The 21299-nt window shown below is 39.1% G+C and overlaps 1 protein-coding gene across 2 annotated transcripts in view; it reads left to right on the forward strand.

Annotated features, from left to right (window-relative positions):
* The first annotated feature begins 254 nt into the window (after positions 1–254).
* The window catches only part of ppp1r21 (protein phosphatase 1, regulatory subunit 21), a 35994-nt gene continuing 14949 nt past the window's right edge, over positions 255–21299 (forward strand). Inside the window, exons 1-11 of one of the 2 annotated variants that reach the window (XM_034018862.3) lie at positions 255–837; positions 3840–3908; positions 5124–5270; positions 10675–10776; positions 11356–11520; positions 11871–11929; positions 12735–12829; positions 19758–19810; positions 20178–20327; positions 20750–20851; positions 20948–21036. In XM_034018862.3, the coding sequence (XP_033874753.2) occupies positions 784–837; positions 3840–3908; positions 5124–5270; positions 10675–10776; positions 11356–11520; positions 11871–11929; positions 12735–12829; positions 19758–19810; positions 20178–20327; positions 20750–20851; positions 20948–21036 (1085 nt within the window). In that variant the 5' untranslated portion in view covers positions 255–783. Of the gene's footprint in view, positions 838–3839; positions 3909–5123; positions 5271–10671; positions 10777–11355; positions 11521–11870; positions 11930–12734; positions 12830–19757; positions 19811–20177; positions 20328–20749; positions 20852–20947; positions 21037–21299 lie in introns of both variants that reach the window. The other variant, XM_034018861.3, reaches the window with a different exon arrangement.

Here is a 21299-nt window from a genome sequence, read left to right on the forward strand (position 1 = left end):
AAATGCATGATTGAGATTAATAGGATGGCAAGAGTTTAGTGTTTTATGGAAGCTTATGGAACTTGTTGAATAGAAAATACTAAAATACAGTAATAACAATAATACAAAAAATCTATACATCTATTATATTTCTAAATCGTAATGTGCACCTCCTCCCACAAGAGGGAAACAATCTACTACTTGCTGTTTTTGATTTGCTCGAGACCCCAGTGTGTCGCGTTGCCACCAGACTCCCCTTAGTGTGTTTTGTTGAACTTTCACCCCAATAACAGGAAACCCGGCCCTCTCACAAAAGAGTCAGGTGATTTGCATCGTACCGTGAATGTTGGTGCAGTATTTCTGTGCAACCAGGAGGAAAACTCTACATTTTAGAAAGGAAAATAGTTTTTTTTTGTGTTTATGTCTTACGGTTCCGCCCACGAGCGAGTTGCAATAACAAATGAAGAGTTACTGATACATTGCTCAGTACTGCAGTGCAGAGAATACATAGTCTCCTATCCGGAGGGAGGCAGACCAAAACAAAAAATCGCAAGTCCGCACTGCAACTAGTGTGACATTAAACGGTTTTCTGTTTTCTGTGTTGAACGTTGGTGATAGTGATCGCCTTCTAAACCTGCACGTAATGGCTTTCTTAAGCTAATATTTGCTTTGTTTCATGATACAACGTAATGATGTCAGCACGAAGCTGTGAGTGACCGACAGGGTTGATGTCAAACCCGTCCTGTTTATTCTCGTTTTGTATTTCTTAGTGAATCATATAGGGTGTTGTGTAAGAAACACGGAATGGCTGCCGATTTACAAGCGAAGTATCAGAAACTTGCTCAGGAGTATTCGAAGGTGGGTTTCTCTTTCCTTTTTTAAATCATTAAATGTGTGTTTTTTTATTATTGTTTTTTGCTCAGAATTGTGTACATGCACTGTGTGTAGTTTGCTACAAATGAAAGGGACGTACTTCAATGCAATGTCTACGTGTAAAACATTAAGATGCAGATTTGTTTGCCCCTACACTTCTGTGGGCGTTGTGTTGCTATAGTATTGTCACAATCAAAATATTGAAATTCTATATGCACAAGATTCTGATCCTGCTAATACACGATCAGTAAATTCGGTAACATACAGACAATTAAACAATACTGAGTAAACGTATTGTGTTGCAAACGTACTCCATTATCCTAAACAGTATGGCGATAGAGCAGCCTGTTGTAACAAGTCTAAACGCTGGTAAATTGAAGGTTTTCGTGTTTAATCATTGGCTAGCTGCGCTGTCATGTGACAATATTAAATATTCCTGGCTTTGCGCCTTTTCATAATCGCACAACACACACACATTATTTCCAGGAGCATTCGCGAGATAAGGGAGATGGTCTCTGGAGCCTTGGCAGTGGGTTCTTAGTCAAATCAAAATAACGGTCATTTTATTTATTTATTTATTTATTTATTGCATTTATATAGTGCTTTTTATACAATAGTATCGCAAAGCACTGTACAGTGCATAACAGAAAAAAAGAACAAACCACAATACATTTGTATAGCATGTCACACATACACCTGCCACAATCAGAACATTTAAATAACAGTATACACAATACAAAAGCAGCAATTTTAAAGTTACATTAAAACCCACTAAGATAAGAAAGCCATTTTATAAAGTGTGTTTTTAGTCTTGACTTGAAAACTGTAACGGTCCCAGCTTCCCTGACAAATGAAGGCAGAGCATTCCATAATTTAGGAGCTCTACAAGAAAAAGCCCTGCCTCCCGTGTTGCTTTTGTTGACCCTAGGAATAACCAGCAGCCCTGAATCTTGTGATCTCAGAGTGCGGTTTGGAAGATATGGGGTTAGGAACTCCTGCAAATAACTAGGTGCTAAACCATTCAGGGCCTTGAAAGTTAACAAAAATATTTGAAAATCAATTCTATACTGCACAGGGAGCCAGTGTAAAGAGGCCAAAACAAGGGTAATATGTTCACTTTTCCTGGTTTTAGTCAGAATTCTAGCAGTGATATTCTGAACAAGCTGCAAGCAGGATACCACACATTTTGGGACACCAGAAAAAGTGCATTACAATAATCAATTCTAGATGAAGCAAAGACATGCATTAGTCTCTCTGCATCAGCTACAGAAATAATTGGTCTAAGTTTGGCTATTTCTCAAATGGTAAAAAGATACAGTCAACCCTCTTTTATATGTATTATTTATTTCTTAGCAGATGCCCTTATCCAGGGTGACTTACAATTATTACAAGATACCACATTATTTTTACATACAATTACCCATTTATACAGTTTTTTTTTTTTTTTACTGGAGCAATCGAGGTAAAGTACCTTGCTCAAGGGTACAGCAGCAGTGTCCCCCACCTGGGATTGAACCCACAACTCTCCGGTCCAGAGCCATAACCACTACTCCACACTGCTGCCCTATGTGGCAGCTCCAGAGCTTGGCTGCAAATGGCAGATGCTGTGATGGTCACAGAAAGTGTTCACAGGATGGCTTGTCAGCTCTGTGTTTTTGATATGCAGTTCATTGTAAGCAGTCAGTGAATTTTTGTCTTGTGCTTGAAACATGAACCGAGCCTGTACAACCCCCATGTTCTGTTCCTGGGGTTGAAGTTCATAAAATACTTCAGGATTCTGGTGCATGTGAGTCAGTGATGGCATTGCAATTTTCTAGTTTTCTCCTTGTAAAGAATGTTAAAGAGTGACTAATTGTGGTTAGTGTTTGAATGATTGCAAGTTAGTCAGTGAACAGACAATGCTAACTTGTGTGTTTTCTTTAATCATCTACAAATATGACTAGGCTTTACGAATTAGTTGGCCTTTGAACAGCTTGCTAATATCTACTTTGATATATCACAAAAAAACATTATCTGACAGGATTTCTGCAATCACATGTTCAGTTTTGAATGTAATTAAATCTGCAGATCACAGTAGCTAGAGGTAGGTAAGAATGCTGGCAGCAATAGGCATAGCCCTTCTTTCATCCAATACTAAACATAGGCTAATGCTGTGTGATGAAAGTGCTGGCACAGATGATCGTAATACCCAGTATCTAGATCATGCTGAATCCAAGAAGCTGCTCTCAAAGAATTGGTATCCATTGATTTGTTAGTATCAATGATGCTGCCAGAAAAATAGTTTGTGCATATTTTATGTAGTTTGTGTGGCTGGCCTCATTCTCTATAATACACCAGAAGTATCCTGAAGTTTCCTTGCAGTTGCCACTTGTCTGTTTTCCATGAAACTTGCATGCGCCCTGCTTCAAACTTCCGTTTCTCAATCAGGGAACTTGTGGTTGCATTCGTTCTGTTTCGCTTGTGCTACATCTGCAGTGAAAACGGGCAGGAGTCAGCTTTATCTGTCTGTGCCAGCACAACTTATCAGGCACATCCATTCATACCCCTTTGAAATCAATCTGTACTGCTCTACCCTTTTCATGGTCACTACAGTAACTAACAGCTAACTGCTCCAGGCCTTATCTACAACACTGTCAATCATGAGATTGTGATCATTTAAATAACGTTGTCTCAACTAGTTTAAGTAGACCCTACTAGTATTAAATGCCCACACCTGGTATGTGTGTGTTATTTTATTAACTTAAATATTAATTGACTTTGTCAAACAGCATAGGACTATAGAGATGTAATATTTTACAAAGTTGTTTTAGATAAGTGGTGTATTGGATATTGCTTGTACATGGAAAGGGGTTTACTGTAACTGGGCTGGATTTTTCAGTTCCCTTTTATTAAGATGTGTTGAAAATACACCTTCATTTAAGTTATCCCAGCACAGTGAAAAATAGGGTCCAGTGTAAACTGAATCCATTTTCTTGTTGCTGGTTCAGCTCCGGGCACAGAACCAGGTACTGAAGAAGGCGGTCGTGGACGAGCAGGCCAGCACTACGGTTCTGAAGGTATGTCCTTACACAATCTTCTTTTTATTTCCTCTACTGCCCAGCGCAGTTTGAAATGGGACTGAGATGCTTCTCTCCTGATCATTGATGGTCAGTGTACCGTGCAGAGCTGTGATTCAGCTCAGTGTCATCCTGTTTGCCGGAGGACCTTGTACAAAGCTTTCAGGATCGTTTATAGATTTTGAGGGAGCACATAAATAGTGGTGAACATAGAAGAAAAGAAAAACTGATGATGAGAGTGACAAAAAATGACACACAAGCACTACCCCAAATGTGCAGTAAGCAAAAAGCATTACACTAATCTTTTTCAGGGATCTATTTTAATTATCTAAGCTAAAGCAAGTCTTAATACACCACTCCAAAACTTGCTGTGGACCTCTTTCCATTATTAGATTCAGTAACCCCCCCCTTTACATTTTGATCAAGTTTGGTTTTATGCTATGTGAAGATAAGGTAAGTTCTGAAACCCAGGTGGGGTGCAGGACTAGTGCAAGTTTAAAGCCTGGTGGACGTGTATTAGTTTTTTCACAATGAAAAGATTTGAATCTGTCCTTGATGAATGACACGTGATCTTTTTAGTATCTTGTTTGTACAGTTACAGTAAAGCTGACAAGAAACTATCTGCATTATCCATGGAGAACATCTTCAAATCTAATTACATTTTTCTCCATTTCTAATGTTAAGCCAGGTCGCCAAGCAAATTTGGTTGCTACAGAAAAGAGCTGTAGAAAAGCAGGATACAGTTATTTTCTGAAAAGCAGAACTGGGGTCAATTACATTTACAATTACAGCAGAATTGCATGTTGTAATTATAATTACAATGCTGGTGTGTTCAATTCCAATTATGCTGCAGTATTTACAATTATAACTTCAATTACACTAAAAACTACACATTAGCATGTTTATTCTAAATAACAAAGGAATAATCACAGGTACAAAAACAAATGGGGTCTCCAAAAGTAGTTGCGAATGCAAGAATGATCGGATGACAAATAAATGCGTAATTGAACTGTAATTGATCAATTCTATGGTGTAATTACATTGTAACTACAAATTATTACGAATTGCACAATTACAATTGTAATCGACACCAGGTCTGCTGCGAAGAACGCTTTCCCTCAAGATGTTTGTGTGCGTTTGCTGCAGTGAAGTAATATGAAGGTTGTGTGCTCTGCTTCACCCTGTGTACAAAAACATGCACTGTGACCTCTGCAGGAGCAGATAAAGATGAAGGACCAGTCCCTGAGGAAGGTGGAGCAGGAGATGGACAGTCTGACCTTCAGGAACCAGCAGCTAGCCAAGAGGGTGGAGCTGCTACAGGAGGAGCTGGTTGCCACCGAAACCAAAGGGAAGAAGAACAAGGTATGTATCTCCTGGAGCATTGTTTGGGCCAGTGTAGCTTGTCTCAATACATTGCATATTCCTGCTTTCCAGTGGAGTTGTGCTTTCCAGTGGTGTGTTTCTGCATGGTGCCAATAAGTATATACATAGAACCTTCGTTCAAACCTTAACTATGTCTGTGCTACCTCGCAGACATAATACTATAGCACAAGACTATTGTGTGCTCCGTTTTGTAGTATTTGCACTGTGGGTGAGGCAGGTTTCCTGTACCGATTGGTTGTTTAAGATAACCCTGCTGCTTGTTTGTTTGTCAGATAACCCTGCTGCTTGTTTGTCAGATAAACTACAGTAATGTTACCTGCGTGCTTTTTTTAAGTAAACATAGCAGTAAGAAGCAAATGTTGCTGTTACTTTTTGTGTGTGTTTAAGTGAGTGTAACTAGGTTCTTTTTTAATATTATTTTAGATTTCTCGATTGCATTAGGTTAAAGGTACTTTTGCTTAAGGTATTGAAGACATTTTGATTTGACTGTAGTCATAATTGAGAACTGAGGCCTTTTGTGTCAAATGCACTAAAATTTATATCTATAGCGATGGATACAAATCTAAATCGCATGTCTGGCTCCTTTTAAACTTGTGTTTGGTACAAAATACTGCTGCGATAGCCAAAATAGACCCTGTGTGTTGCTAGGCAACTGCAGTGCACGTTCAACTGTCCCTGGCCATCTGGAAAAGCAGAAATTTAGCTGCAGAAAAAACAAAAGGTTTCAAGACAGGTTCAAGATAAGACAGGAAACGTGGTTTGTTCCAGTACAGTAGTAACACTGACTTCTGTTGTGGTTTTTTTATTTATTTTTATTTTGAATTAAAAGGCTTTTCGAGTAGGGCCCTATGTTTCTAAAACAAGAAGCCTATAAATAACCTGCTCAAGTAAGAACAAAGGAAGACAATAATTTGCTTAATCAATTTAGTGTGAACCAGTGGTTCCCAACCTTTCTGGGTGTGCGGACCCCTTCTGAAACTCCAAAGAATGTGTGCACCACCATGTACCACTATCATAGTGACACACAGCCGCTATACAAGGAAATTCTATTCATTTTGTTTCCACTATAGTGTGGCAATTGAGAACGATGCCATACGGAAATTGTTAAACTTACCTAGTGAGATGGCTGGTGCTGTTTCAGCGATGTTACAGCCTGAATGTCTGGTTGGAGTGATAACAGTTTTAGCCTTAAATCTGGTTCCACATCCAGCCTAATCCGGTACTTAGAATTCAATGCAACAAGCACAGAAAATCCACTTTCACAAGAGTATGTGGTGGCGAACGTGTAAGCAGATACCAGTCAGATTTGTTGCATGAAAACTAACTTTAAAGAGCTGTCACATGAGTCTCTTACTCTTTTGATGTCAAGTTCATGTGCATTTCATTGTCAACTTTCACAAATGGGTTTCTAATCCACTCGTTTTTTGAGTCGATTGTAAGTGGCACCGAAGATTAGCTAGCTTCTGTTCGACACCTTGTAACATACAACATGCAGCAGTCCCTGCTCGTCTTTGCTACCGGTCCAAAGAAATGCTGTTTCCAAGTATGAATCACTGTACTTCTGCATGTTGCAGGGTTTCACTTCATACTCCACCAGTGGCGGCTCGTGGTTTTTTGACACACATCATAAAACCACCCCCACTCAATGGCCAACGTACTGAAAGTAAATTTACTTTGTTCAGCTGATTTCACATATGCCTCCGCTGAGAGCATTTTAATGCATTCAAGTAAGACTGCTATGCAAAATATACCCCCATCAATTAAAAAAAGCTACATTAGCACAGTAAACAACACAACTTACAGAACTGCGGATACAAGTTTTTAAAATAAATTGACAAATCGGAACCTTAAAACCACGTATTATTTAGTTCTACAAGTCATTACGTGACACCAGGGTGGAAGATTCACTATAAACACACAAATACAATATCACTAAATCTTTCATTCAAAATGAACAAGGTAGCTTGTCATGTCGTGGCAAGAAATTGACAGTTTTAGTCCATTCAAAGATCTGAAACTGCCTTATTTAGTTGAAAGAAGGAAACATGGTCAACAATAGTTTGTTCACAGCGCTGCCTTCCATTTTATCAACTCCTTGCCTCGTTTGTTTACCATCTTTCTTCAAAGTCTCCAGTGCTAGTGTTATTCTGCCATCCTTAACAACTGAACATCTCTCTTCTTACTGTAAAACTTATTTTCCTCAGGTCGTATATAATATCAGATTCAACTAAAGCCATTATTGAAAAAAATTAAAATTGCACAAATTAAAATTGCACAATTCGGAACTGCTCTGAATCCAGTATGCCTCACCAAGCTGTGGTTACCACAGCAACGCCTTCAGAAAGGGACTCCACAGCATGGCAAGTTGCCATGGTAACAAGCAGCTTTGTGAGGCGCTCAAGGTTTGTTCCTCACGCAGCAGTGCGGCAGCACTATGTTGTTTCAGCTTTCTGGCGTTGTGCTTTCGCTACTGGTGAAAGCGAGTTGAGACTTTTAAATAATGTCACTAGTGCTTTTGTGGACTTAAATGTATGTAATATGCTTAAATGTGTTTAGATTTCTCAATTAAATAAAAATAATATGCGACCTGCTCCCTCAAAATTAGTCACATGTCGCCAACATTCCTTTTGCTACAGAGGCGAAACTAGAAAAAATGGCGTCCCTGAACAATTTTTGGTTTTCGTGTTATTTTTATAGTTTGAAGTCTAAACTGTAACTTGATAACAACTATTTATGTTAAACAGCTTTAAAATCTTTATTTTAAGCGTTTTTATAACAGATATACATTTCACACGAGTGCTTTTCATGTGAGAACTCTTTTAATTATGCCTAATTTAAAGTGAAGCGGGCATTCATTCAAAGCCATGTACCACCTCAATATACATCCCCTAAAAGCTGAAAATCTGCTCTTTCAACACAATGCCATCTGCAGGTCAGATTTCACATTACCCGCCGACCACATGAGGTTTTTTTTTTTTTTTTTTTTATTTTTTTTTTTTTTTAAATTTAGTCGTTGCCAATTAGTTTTTATTATTTTCTCCCCAATTTGAAATGCCTAATTATTTTTTTTTAGGCTCAGCTCACCGCTGCCACCCCTGCGCTGACTCAGGAGGGGCGAAGATGAACACATGCTGTCCTCTGAAGCGTGTGCCATCAGCCGCCCGCTTCTTTACACACGGCGAACTCACCGTGCAGCCGCCTCAGAGCTACAGCGTCGGAGGACAACGCAGCTCTGGGCAGCTTACAGGCAAGCCCGCAGGCGCCCGGCCACACTACAGGGGTCGAACAAGTGACGTTTTTAATAGCTTGTTGCAAAGGCAACTTGAAGCTTGTTGCTACCATGTGACAGAATGGTGGCCTCTGATTGGTTAAGCACACTCTTCTGACGTTAGCACTTTCATCCTTCAGACAGACTCAGTGAGGCTTGAAGTTTAAAAACATTGAGGAATTCTATTTGCGTTAGTTTTTATACCTTATAGTTTTTTTGTATTATTATTAATAATCATTTACAGAGATTAGGCTACGTTAAATGAGAATATTCTTGCAATCGCGGTCACTAGTTTTTATACTTTCAATGTATTGTTATTATACCATTAGCTAGCTACGTAGTGATAATTATTTTTATTTCTTAGCTGACGCCCTTACCCAGGGCGACTTACACAGTTGTTATTTAATGTCAAGTATTAATTTATAGTTAAAATAATCACAATACTTCACATTAAATGAGAATGTCAAATCAGGAGAGTGAGGTTGCTAGCAATGCACTTAAATCTTGGAAAGTTACATTTATCTGAAGCTGCAGGAAGTGGAGAGTGGCATTCTCTGAATCTGATTTGAGGATTATTTTGTGTCCAAAATTGCGATTCGGAGGACACAGTTACAGATTCATCTGGGGTTAGACGAGTCTGATTCAACAGAGGAAGAAAACGTAATGAGGGAGTGAAACTGAGGGAGAGGTTGTTAACACAGATGAAGTGAGGGAAGCTCTGCTGTCAGTCTTTTTAGAAAAAAAAATATTAGAAAAGTAGGCTTCTAGAATACATTACGTAGACTTATTCATTTTTATTTATTTATTTATTTATTTATTTATTTATTTATTTATTTATTTTTTAAGTAACTTCTTGTTTTATTTAAAAAAAATAAATAGTAAACTGTTTAACAAGGAGCGAAACAAAAAAAAATCTAATCTAGCCCTGCATGTTTATTGCCTGATTATTTACCCCCCTGACATGGCTTGCTCACTAAAATATTGAGTAACTTCTATTCTGAAACACAATTGCTTTGTGAATAACACTCATGTGAGATACTTAATGAGCAAGCCGTATCACACTTGCACCAACAGCCAAATAGCTGCCCTGACAAAATCCCATAGAATCCAATAGAATCCTATTCTCAATTTTTTTTTTTTTTAAAGGGTCTGTAGGTTGCAAGGTAATAACATAAAAATACACGAGTGTCTCACTCTCCAAATTAAAGTATTAGACTAGACCAATCCTCTTAAAGCCTGCCAAATTTGAAGTGTCTAGCATAAACATGAGTATGCGTTGCTAAGGATACAGCAAATGTATATAGCTGAAAAATGTTGCTTTACTTTATTCATACGTTTCTCAGAATTAGGATTTCTGTTATGCGAGACTTAAAAATATTGTAACTATCATTTTTAAAGATATTTGAATAAATGTGGTGTCATTTGAAAGAGCTGAATCTGTACTATTTTGTGGAGTTTTATAAATCATTTTTTGTCATATGTAACTGATTTTGTGGGAGCACGTCCCATATACAAAATGTTTTTTTTAGCCTTTGGGGATTATTGGTGAGGCCATGCTTCACTTGCTTCGGCTGATGAGCTGCCTCTGTGCTCATTTCATTTTCACTCGCTTTCCTGTTCAGACACTGTTTTTATCCAGCTATCCATTGCTGATAACTCCCACTAACGGGATGAACCACGTGGGGTTGCTTCTGACGTGCAGCGAGTTGCAGCTTGTAACGTGATTTAGTCACCAGGCTAAACATGTTGCACGTTGCAACTCCCCACACATTTAGCCACACTTTATGCAATGTCTATGAAGAGTAATATAGCGGCAGGCTCTACGTTCTGCCGAAGATGATTCGCGTTGTGAAATTGGGGACTTGCCGGTGCGAGGAGGCAATTTTTATTTTGTTTTCCCGCGGACCACAGGTTGAGAACCACTGGTGTAAACAGTTAGTAATAGTAAACAAAAATAAAAATAGTCTGAATCCATTACATACCAAAATGACAACTCCCTGCGAACACATTCCGACAGCTTGTGTGTATTGTCCAGATCAAGTCAGGTCTCTAAGTGAAAACCTCAAAGAGTAAAGGGTTTAAAGCTGGTGTTCCCTGTCACCCTTCCTGCAGCAGAAGTCCAGCGACTCCACGTCACAGCACAGTCATCAGCACCAGAGCGTCTTCGACGAGGACCTGCAGAAGAAAATCGAGGAGAACGAACGCCTTCACATGCAGGTGAGCTGACAGCAGCGCCTGGAAAAGCCATACCTCATGTAACTGTGTGCATGCAGGCTTGCACTGGCCCTCCAATTTAACCCCTTTAAACAAGAGCAAACTTGGTATCTCATTGGGACCTATGGTCCATTCCATAGAAATGGCATGTTTTGTTACATCAGACTAATGGCTACATCAGACTAAAGATGGAAAATCATTTTTGATCATCAAAAAGTCTTAAGCAGGGATGGAAATAAGACTCATGTGGCATAGCAGTTTGATCCGCTCCTGGTTTCACAATGTGTTTAAGATGACACACCTGACGTGTTACCTATACACTGTGGCTCATCAAGCTTATTAAAACCTGGAATGGGTGAAAGTGCTATGCAGTAGGAGTCTTATTTCCATCTCTTGCAGCAGCCTGATATGAATGACTTATCCGATGTAGCACATATTACATATTAAAGGTTCTCTATTGCTCAAACCACAGCTCTATTATATATCTAAATTTGTATTAAAAACCCTTCATTTTGCGTACACCTGCGTTAAACTTTCCTGCAAAGCCCTGCGATATGTAGCTGACCCCTCTCTGTGTCCTAGTTCTTCGAGGCAGATGAGAAGCACAGGCAGACGGAGGCTGTTCTCCGAGAGAGGCTGGAGGTCCTGGAGAGGGGGGGAGCGCAGCACCAAGCCGAGGTCGACGGGCTGACCCAGAAGTACATGGAGAGCATCGAGAAGCTGCAGAACGACAAGACCAGACTGGAGGCGAGACACCACCTTTCCATTTATTAGTGTTTAGAAAAAACATGCTTAACTCACTGGATCAGGATCTGCAGATCAGAGCATTTGTCTGCTTAGCCATAGCTGTTATAGTTTTACCTATTTAGAATGTCTGAGTGTTTACAATGTGTTTATAACATTTAGGATTGTTTGAATGTTTAAGGCGTGCCTCTCAAACAAGTTTTGTGTTGTGAAATGGAGAGAGATAAGCAAGGTTGTACATTTTAAACAGAAGCGTCGTGATCACTCCAAGTGGTTAACAAAAAAAACAAAAAAACAGCCCTCCTTATGTATATGAATGAGTGTGTTTAGTGAATCTCCTCTGTGTTTTTCAGGTAAAATCCCAGACCCTGGAAAGAGAAGCCAAGGAATGCAGACAACGAACAGAGGAATGGTAAAAACAGCTTCTGTATTTTCACTTACGATTAGCAGAGCATTTGATTATTGAAAGAAACCAGGATTCTGGAACTTGTTAGAGGAGGCGCTTTACTTTTCCGAGAAAAGGTTAAGGTTAGGTTTACTCTTTGAGATAGGGTTAGGGGTATGTTTACTCTTTGAGATAAGGTGTGTGCATCATGCCATACAGGATTGCTTTCAGAACATGCTGAATGTTTGTTTGTGTACATTTTAAATGGGTTTCCTAAACAATGGCAGGAGTTACATCTAGTTTGTAGAGGCTCCATGAATGCAGGCTCAGGGAAGGAAATAAGACTCCGACTGCTTAGCAGTTTCACCCACTCCAGCTTTTAATATGTGCTTGTTTAACTCCGGTGTGTCTTATTAGTAAAATAGTAAAATCAAGACGGGATGGGAGTCTTGTTTCCATTTCTGAGGTTAGCCATCCCATTAATTAATTGAGAACTGTGTTACTCCATCTTAACCCAGCACTGTGATCTAAGGCAGGCAGAGCTGTGAGGGGAAGCTCTAATGTAGTGTCATTGTTCCTCACTTTTCACAGTTCTGGTACATTTGACTTGTATAACCAACCAAACTGGCCAGATTACTAAATTACCACAAATATGATAATGATACATCTGGCATTTCCCCCACAAACGCAGGGTGTTGATATCTCCATAAAAATGAACTTGTGATACCAGTTGCCCCTGACAATCAACCATCAAAAAGATCCTAATGACAACAATGCCTTGTCTGCCTTCTCTACACTGCAAACTGAAGCATGTTGCTGTCTATCTTCACAGCCAACAGCAGCTAAAGAAATGTCACGCTGAGCTGAACAGCCGTTTGGAGCAGGTTACCAGCATCATTCAAGAGAAAGTTTCCTTTAATGACACAAGTAAGTCTTTGAGAGATTCAGCTGCAACAATTGACCAGGTGAACATAAAATAAAGTAAAAATCAGAGATGGCTCTTAATGACTTCAAATGGTTGGTTTGCTTTGTTTTCTAAAGATTAAACTCTTAGTGACTACAGGTCCTGTTTTGAAACCAGCACACAGACCAGAGAAATAAAACCATTATAATTGTACCAAAATGGCAAGAAATAACTTGGTGGCAAGAAGTTATAGCTACCTGTTAAATTGTTATTAATAATGAGTAGTTTCTGGCAGGTTTATACTGTTATAAGTGGTTTCTTTGTCATTGGCAACTGACAGGAGAGCTGGAAAAATCCATTTATATATATATGATAATCAATTCTTCCTTCATTTTAACAACCAAATAACAATTGTGTTTTGAATACTGAAATGTTTGTGGGTTATCCAGTTTATACACTACATCGTTCATTTTCCAAAATACATTGGTGGTGATATTATGCAAAATTACTTGAATCTGAAATTGAGGGGTATCCGTTTTTTTCAGGACAACGCTCAATTTACCTTCAACTTTGCATTTGCACGGCATGTTTAAACGCATGGATGCCTATAAAAGTAGAATACTGTATTCCTAGAAGAACGGGTTGTTTTGGCCCACATCCCAGCTTGGCCTGTCTGCAACAGGTTATATTTGGTGTGTTTCCCCTGCATATGTAGTTCCCCTTTTAAGATACAGTCCAACTTCATTATATCAACCCCCCCTGAGACCTGGAGAAATGTTCGTTATATCAGGTTGTTCACTAGAATAGGTTTTGGCAATTTGCTCTATCAGAATAATGAAGAAACACCCAAATTGAATTGAACATCTTTATACAGTAGTTATTTCAAGACAACTTCACATTGATCAACATTTAAACTGTATATTTAAAAGAAAACAGTAAAGAAATGAAAAAAATAAAAAAGTACACGTACATGCTGAATACAGTGATTAAGTGCCCTTTCTTTTGAAAAACATATCCAGCGTAGATTGCTTCATATTTTTCGTGCTTTTCTCAATGCACGCTGTTTCAATCTTGTTACTGCCTCACGCCTGTTGCCATGGTTGCAGTTTGTGTGAAGATGGCAACAGTTGCAGACGTCACACATGATTCACACTACAAGGTTATCTATGAATCAGCCTTATCTTCAAATTAGCCTACCAAGGTCTTTGTTTTCACTGAGAGAATAACACATTCACACTGGAGAAAGTTCAGTGTCAATCACTACCGAGATCATTTTATCCGGGTAGATTTTGTAAAAGTGATCATTCTAATAGGGTTAATTTGCATTGAAAAAAATGGTTCTTGCTTGGATCGTTAAAGTGGGTTTGTTATAATGAAGTTAGACTGTATGTAACTTTATCCTTTGTTTGTTTTACTCCCCAGTGAAAGCTGACCCAGATTTAATGCAGGAACATGTTTTTCGGTGTCTTCCATTTTCGGTTGTGTAAAACACCATCTGGCTCTTAATATAATGAAAATATACAGGCCTATCAACGTGCTGTTGCCGGGTTGTTGCAGTTATTCATATACATAATTAGTCGTATTCCTAAAGTTAAACACAGAGCTGTTTGAGGAGTGCTGCTTTAAAATACACACTGGTATTAAGATTGCGTTCCACTCCAGTACAGTTCTCTGTTTTCTAGCTCTGACTAGCATAGACGTCATGGGGTCTGAGGATTGCAGTTCTGCTCTCAAGCTTTAAAGGTGGACCAGGCCTTGCTGTAGGTCTGAGGTGGAAATTATTATGCCTTACTTTTAATTTAAGTTTGCAGGTTCATATCATTGGTACTGCTCAGGGGTTTTTTATACCTTGACTTAGGTAAAACTAATTAAAGTAAACCTATGTTTCAGCCTGTGGGTTAGAGGTGGAAAGGATGCGCTGAAAGAGGTACTAGCCGAAACATTTGTTTACTGGACTTACTGTAGTTTCTTAACTTGGAAGTGTTTTGAAGATCTGGATGATTTACAGCTAAACTTCTTTTTTGCAAGACTTTGTAACTGGAGACGACATGTTCTGCACTTGCATGATGGCTTCATTTATTACTTGTTCAAGTTGTATACGAGGCTACCATAATTTTATCAGGTGATTTCCATGATATGAACCAAGATGTGGATTAAGGCTGGAAGAGTTTAAACGATAAACAAAATTTAAAAATATTTTTGTTTTATATTATGTTTACCCCCTCTTTCCCCTCCTCAATAAATAAATCAAAACATCTCCATTGTTATTTTGACTTCCTCTGTGCCTCAGGCTTTCCCCACCCCTCCTCCTGTCTACTGCGGGATTAGTCTTTAGCAAGTCAGAGAAGACTGGTAGAACGCAGCGTGTAAGCCTAATACATGTAAATGGCATTCGAGTCGGTAGAGATAGAATTAGAAGCAAGTATTATTATTTATTTATTACTTATCCAGGGCAACTTACAGTTGTTACAAAGTATCACATTACAGATAAGAGATAAAATGCAATCAAATCAGCAGTAAATAAGAGAATTCAAAGAGAGAAAATAAAAAATACAGTAAATAATTACGGTTGAGAGCGATTTTGACAAAGAGCAGTTAAACGCAATTACAAAAAACGTGAATGCGGTTACCTTTAAGAGTAAAATCAAGCACAAGATATAGAAGTATAATTATGATTGAGAGCAGTGGTAGAATACAGCAACGTGTGGAGCAGTTAAGTGCAAGTACAAGATGATGCAAGTTCTGATACAATTAGGTGCCAAAAATAATCCAGTATAGTCGAGAGTTTTCAGTTGTTTGCGAGTGGCGATAGGGAGCCAGTGGAGGGATCTTAAGTATAAAATATCTCATTCAAAAATCAAAAAGAGAAGTCCTGTTTGGACCTGTTTTGAAAAAGGTGAGGACAATACAGTAAAATGCAGTTTGTTCAAACTTGCTAAGTTATCGCAGAGGTTCCACAGATGTAATGCTCACTACCAGCTAGATGAAGACTGCCCAAGTGCGTCAGTGCAGGATGTGTCATTTTTCCTTCCTACCTGTATTCCTGAAGACACGCCCCGAGAAGCTGGGGGAGTGACAAGGGTGTGGTTTCAACTGAGAGACTGCTGTGATTGGATACAAACTGAGGGGCTGCAGCTGCTGTTATTGTGTGCAGAGTTTTGAATCAGGGAGAGCTTGGGGGAGAGAGAGCAGACAGAGCATTAATAAGACATTGAATATCTAATTATACAAATACAGATGAACCTGCTTTATATCACGATTGACGTGCAGGCATAATTCTGCACCCAGGATAACAGAATTTGCACACCATCGCTTTTGTGATCCGGTAAGGGAAGATCAAATATCTGATCTAGTAGGAGAGGTTATTGCGATAAACTGTTTACTAGGGGTGAGTCCGGATATTCGAGGAATCAAGTATTCTAAATAAAATAACTACTCGAATACTTTGGTCAAATTTGATGTGCATTGCTGGGAACCGGGTCAACCCAGGTAAGACCCAGGAATGTGGTTTCACACTACGCAGGATTGTGACCTGGGTAGCCAGAACCCGGGTCCCGGTCTGGGTAGAAGTGCTAGTGTGAAAGGAGCTTAATACGTCCCTATGTATGGTTGTTGCTAATACGTTCTAAGGACCTGTCACTGTTCGAGTAATTAAAAGTCGAGTATTCGGGTATTCAACATTGTTATTCTTGGTATACTCGAATATCTTATTATTTGACATTCCAACCCTTACTGTTTTACCGGTTTGAGTTGTGGGAGGACAAGGATTTAGTCACCTTGTGTCTTTTATTGAGCCTGACTACATGATACTGTGATGGCTAACTTGCAAGATGGACTGAATAAAGCCCTGCATGTAAGCTTAACAACAGATTGCTGGAGTATACATTGTGCACATCTGTACTGACCATATATATGTCATTATCAAACTTTAAAATTAATAGAGTTAAAATAAAGTTAGTAATATTTGATTCACAAGAGTACTTTTATTAAATATGGATGTTATGAATGACCGGATATTTAAACACTTTACACGTATATTAATATATATTTATAGCCTTAATGTGGATACATAGGCTAAATGTAAATGACAGCATAAAATAAATGGAAGAGAAAAAAAAAACATACTGTAGTTTCCTACAAAAACACTACCACCACTCCACACCTTGGTTTATAGTAAAGTGTGATTGAGCTGGGTTTTCTGACTAGTAAAGTGTGATTGAGCTGGGTTTTCTGACTAGTAAAGTGTGATTGAGCTGGGTTTTCAGACTAGTAAAGTGTGATTGAGCTGGGTTTTCAGACTGTAGTAACGTGTGATTGAGCTGGGTTTTCAGACTAGTAAAGTGTGATTGAGCTGGGTTTTCAGACTAGTAAAGTGTGATTGAGCTGGGTTTTCAGACTGTAGTAACGTGTGATTGAGCTGGGTTTTCAGACTAGTAAAGTGTGATTGAGCTGGGTTTTCTGACTAGTAAAGTGTGATTGAGCTGGGTTTTCAGACTAGTAAAGTGTGATTGAGCTGGGTTTTCAGACTGTAGTAACGTGTGATTGAGCTGGGTTTTCAGACTAGTAAAGTGTGATTGAGCTGGGTTTTCAGACTAGTAAAGTGTGATTGAGCTGGGTTTTCAGACTAGTAAAGTGTGATTGAGCTGGGTTTTCAGACTGTAGTAACGTGTGATTGAGCTGGGTTTTCAGACTGTAGTAACGTGTGATTGAGCTGGGTTTTCAGACTAGTAAAGTGTGATTGAGCTGGGTTTTCAGACTGTAGTAACGTGTGATTGAGCTGGGTTTTCAGACTAGTAAAGTGTGATTGAGCTGGGTTTTCAGACTGTAGTAACGTGTGATTGAGCTGGGTTTTCAGACTGTAGTAACGTGTGATTGAGCTGGGTTTTCAGACTGTAGTAACGTGTGATTGAGCTGGGTTTTCAGACTGTAGTAAAGTGTGATTGAGCTGGGTTTTCAGACTGTAGTAACGTGTGATTGAGCTGGGTTTTCAGACTGTAGTAAAGTGTGATTGAGCTGGGTTTTCAGACTGTAGTAACGTGTGATCGAGCTGGGTTTTCAGACTGTAGTAACGTGTGATTGAGCTGGGTTTTCAGACTGTAGTAACGTGTGATTGAGCTGGGTTTTCAGACTGTAGTAAAGTGTGATTGAGCTGGGTTTTCAGACTGTAGTAACGTGTGATTGAGCTGGGTTTTCAGACTAGTAAAGTGTGATTGAGCTGGGTTTTCAGACTGTAGTAAAGTGTGATTGAGCTGGGTTTTCAGACTGTAGTAACGTGTGATTGAGCTGGGTTTTCAGACTAGTAAAGTGTGATTGAGCTGGGTTTTCAGACTGTAGTAACGTGTGATTGAGCTGGGTTTTCAGACTAGTAAAGTGTGATTGAGCTGGGTTTTCAGACTGTAGTAACGTGTGATCGAGCTGGGTTTTCAGACTAGTAAAGTGTGATTGAGCTGGGTTTTCAGACTGTAGTAACGTGTGATTGAGCTGGGTTTTCAGACTAGTAAAGTGTGATTGAGCTGGGTTTTCAGACTGTAGTAACGTGTGATCGAGCTGGGTTTTCAGACTAGTAAAGTGTGATTGAGCTGGGTTTTCAGACTGTAGTAAAGTGTGATTGAGCTGGGTTTTCAGACTGTAGTAACGTGTGATTGAGCTGGGTTTTCAGACTAGTAAAGTGTGATTGAGCTGGGTTTTCAGACTAGTAAAGTGTGATTGAGCTGGGTTTTCAGACTGTAGTAACGTGTGATTGAGCTGGGTTTTCAGACTAGTAAAGTGTGATTGAGCTGGGTTTTCAGACTAGTAAAGTGTGATTGAGCTGGGTTTTCAGACTGTAGTAACGTGTGATTGAGCTGGGTTTTCAGACTAGTAAAGTGTGATTGAGCTGGGTTTTCAGACTGTAGTAACGTGTGATTGAGCTGGGTTTTCAGACTGTAGTAACGTGTGATTGAGCTGGGTTTTCAGACTAGTAAAGTGTGATTGAGCTGGGTTTTCAGACTGTAGTAACGTGTGATTGAGCTGGGTTTTCAGACTAGTAAAGTGTGATTGAGCTGGGTTTTCAGACTAGTAAAGTGTGATTGAGCTGGGTTTTCAGACTGTAGTAACGTGTGATTGAGCTGGGTTTTCAGACTGTAGTAACGTGTGATCGAGCTGGGTTTTCAGACTGTAGTAACGTGTGATTGAGCTGGGTTTTCAGACTAGTAAAGTGTGATTGAGCTGGGTTTTCAGACTGTAGTAACGTGTGATTGAGCTGGGTTTTCAGACTAGTAAAGTGTGATTGAGCTGGGTTTTCAGACTGTAGTAACGTGTGATCGAGCTGGGTTTTCAGACTAGTAAAGTGTGATTGAGCTGGGTTTTCAGACTGTAGTAACGTGTGATTGAGCTGGGTTTTCAGACTAGTAAAGTGTGATTGAGCTGGGTTTTCAGACTAGTAAAGTGTGATTGAGCTGGGTTTTCAGACTAGTAAAGTGTGATTGAGCTGGGTTTTCAGACTGTAGTAAAGTGTGATTGAGCTGGGTTTTCAGACTGTAGTAACGTGTGATCGAGCTGGGTTTTCAGACTAGTAAAGTGTGATTGAGCTGGGTTTTCAGACTGTAGTAAAGTGTGATTGAGCTGGGTTTTCAGACTGTAGTAACGTGTGATTGAGCTGGGTTTTCAGACTAGTAAAGTGTGATTGAGCTGGGTTTTCAGACTGTAGTAAAGTGTGATTGAGCTGGGTTTTCAGACTGTAGTAACGTGTGATTGAGCTGGGTTTTCAGACTAGTAAAGTGTGATTGAGCTGGGTTTTCAGACTGTAGTAAAGTGTGATTGAGCTGGGTTTTCAGACTGTAGTAACGTGTGATTGAGCTGGGTTCAGACTGTAGTAACGTGTGATCGAGCTGGGTTTTCAGACTGTAGTAACGTGATTGAGCTGGGTTTTCAGACTGTAATAGTGTGTTGTTTTTTTTTTTTTTTTTAAAGAACACTGGCAGTATAACACACTGAATGTCCCGCCTCACAACAGAAGACATCAGGTTAGTTAATGGGTATTTACTGGTAAGGTGGCTTGTCATTGTACTGGATCATAATGGAGTCCTCCATACACTAAAGGCACTGTGTTTGTATTGTATTTTAATGTACAAGGTTAGACATTACTTGTAGCTTTTTAAGAGAAACTAAATTCAACCACAAGGTGGCATTATTTAGTCCGGAAAAATAAAGGGGATTGAAGTTAGAAGCATAACTTCACAATCAGAGTGCCTTTCAAAGGGGAAATACTATTGAAGATACCATTGAACCAATGCTGTAGATGAATATAACTTTAAAGTGTCCCAGATGGTGAAATGAATTGTAAAAGGTGTCAGTTTCACAGGAGTGTTTTGTTATTTTATGAACCCCTAGCTGAAAGCAAGGGATATTGTTGGACAGGCATTCACATTCGTTCAGGACCTCGTGGCTGCATTGCTGAACTTTCACACCTACACAGAGCAGAGGGTCCAGATCTACCCCATTGACTCGGCCACTGATACAATATCACCTTTAAACCAAAAGGTAGGACAACAGACTCCGTGATATTGCCTTAACCCTTTTAATGCATGAAATGTTGAAAAACAGTTGTCTTTTTTCTGTTTTTTACCATTGTTTTTATATAATGTTTTTATATATGCATTTGCGTCTTTCCCGTATAAAGACAAGAAGAGTTTTTTTTTTTTTTTTAAATCAGTCCCCATGCATGAAAGGGTTAAAAAAAATTGTTTACGCACCCAAAAACAGAATGCTCCTTCCTTATTCAACACCGGACCGTGATGAAAATTGAGTTTACCTGGTAAGAGAGCTACCTTATTAAAGTGTTCATTTTGTTAATGTATTTATATAAATTATTAATTCTACGTGTGGTAAGTCAACCCTTACATGTGCTGGTGTAGACAGATAACATCTCATAGCTCCAGAAACATTTCTCCTTTCTTCCCTAGTTTTCTCAGTATCTTCATGAAAACGCAGCCTATGTGCGCCCTCTGGAGGAAGGCATGCTGCAGTTGTTTGACAGTGTTACAGAGGACACTGTTACTACATTGGTAAGCTGCCATTCGTTGCACCGATGCACTACATTAGACTGTCCTGTTTTTTCACTAGCCGAATAACTGATTGTGTTTTCTCTCAATTATTTCAAGGAAACAACTGTGAAACTAAAACAATTTTCAGACCATTTCACGTCGTACACCTGCTTCCTACAGAAGATTCTTCCATACCAGTTGAAAAGGTGTTTCTGTTTATGCTTCTCCCACACACACTTCCAGCAACATGTGAAATGACTCAATAGCATGCAAGCAGTATATATATGGTTAACTACTACTACATTTGCATTGTAGTCCTGGATGTCAAATACATGTTAAGAAAAAAAACAAAAAAACTACTGCATTTAAACCAGTCTGTTGCTGTTTCTGCTTAGATCATTTGTCATTCTTACCAATTATTCCAACAGAAAATGCTTCAACAAGGCTCTTCAAGACAGATTTTGTATAT

Source organism: Acipenser ruthenus, chromosome 6 (assembly GCF_902713425.1).
Source record: "Acipenser ruthenus chromosome 6, fAciRut3.2 maternal haplotype, whole genome shotgun sequence".
NCBI classification, from domain to species: domain Eukaryota; kingdom Metazoa; phylum Chordata; class Actinopteri; order Acipenseriformes; family Acipenseridae; genus Acipenser; species Acipenser ruthenus.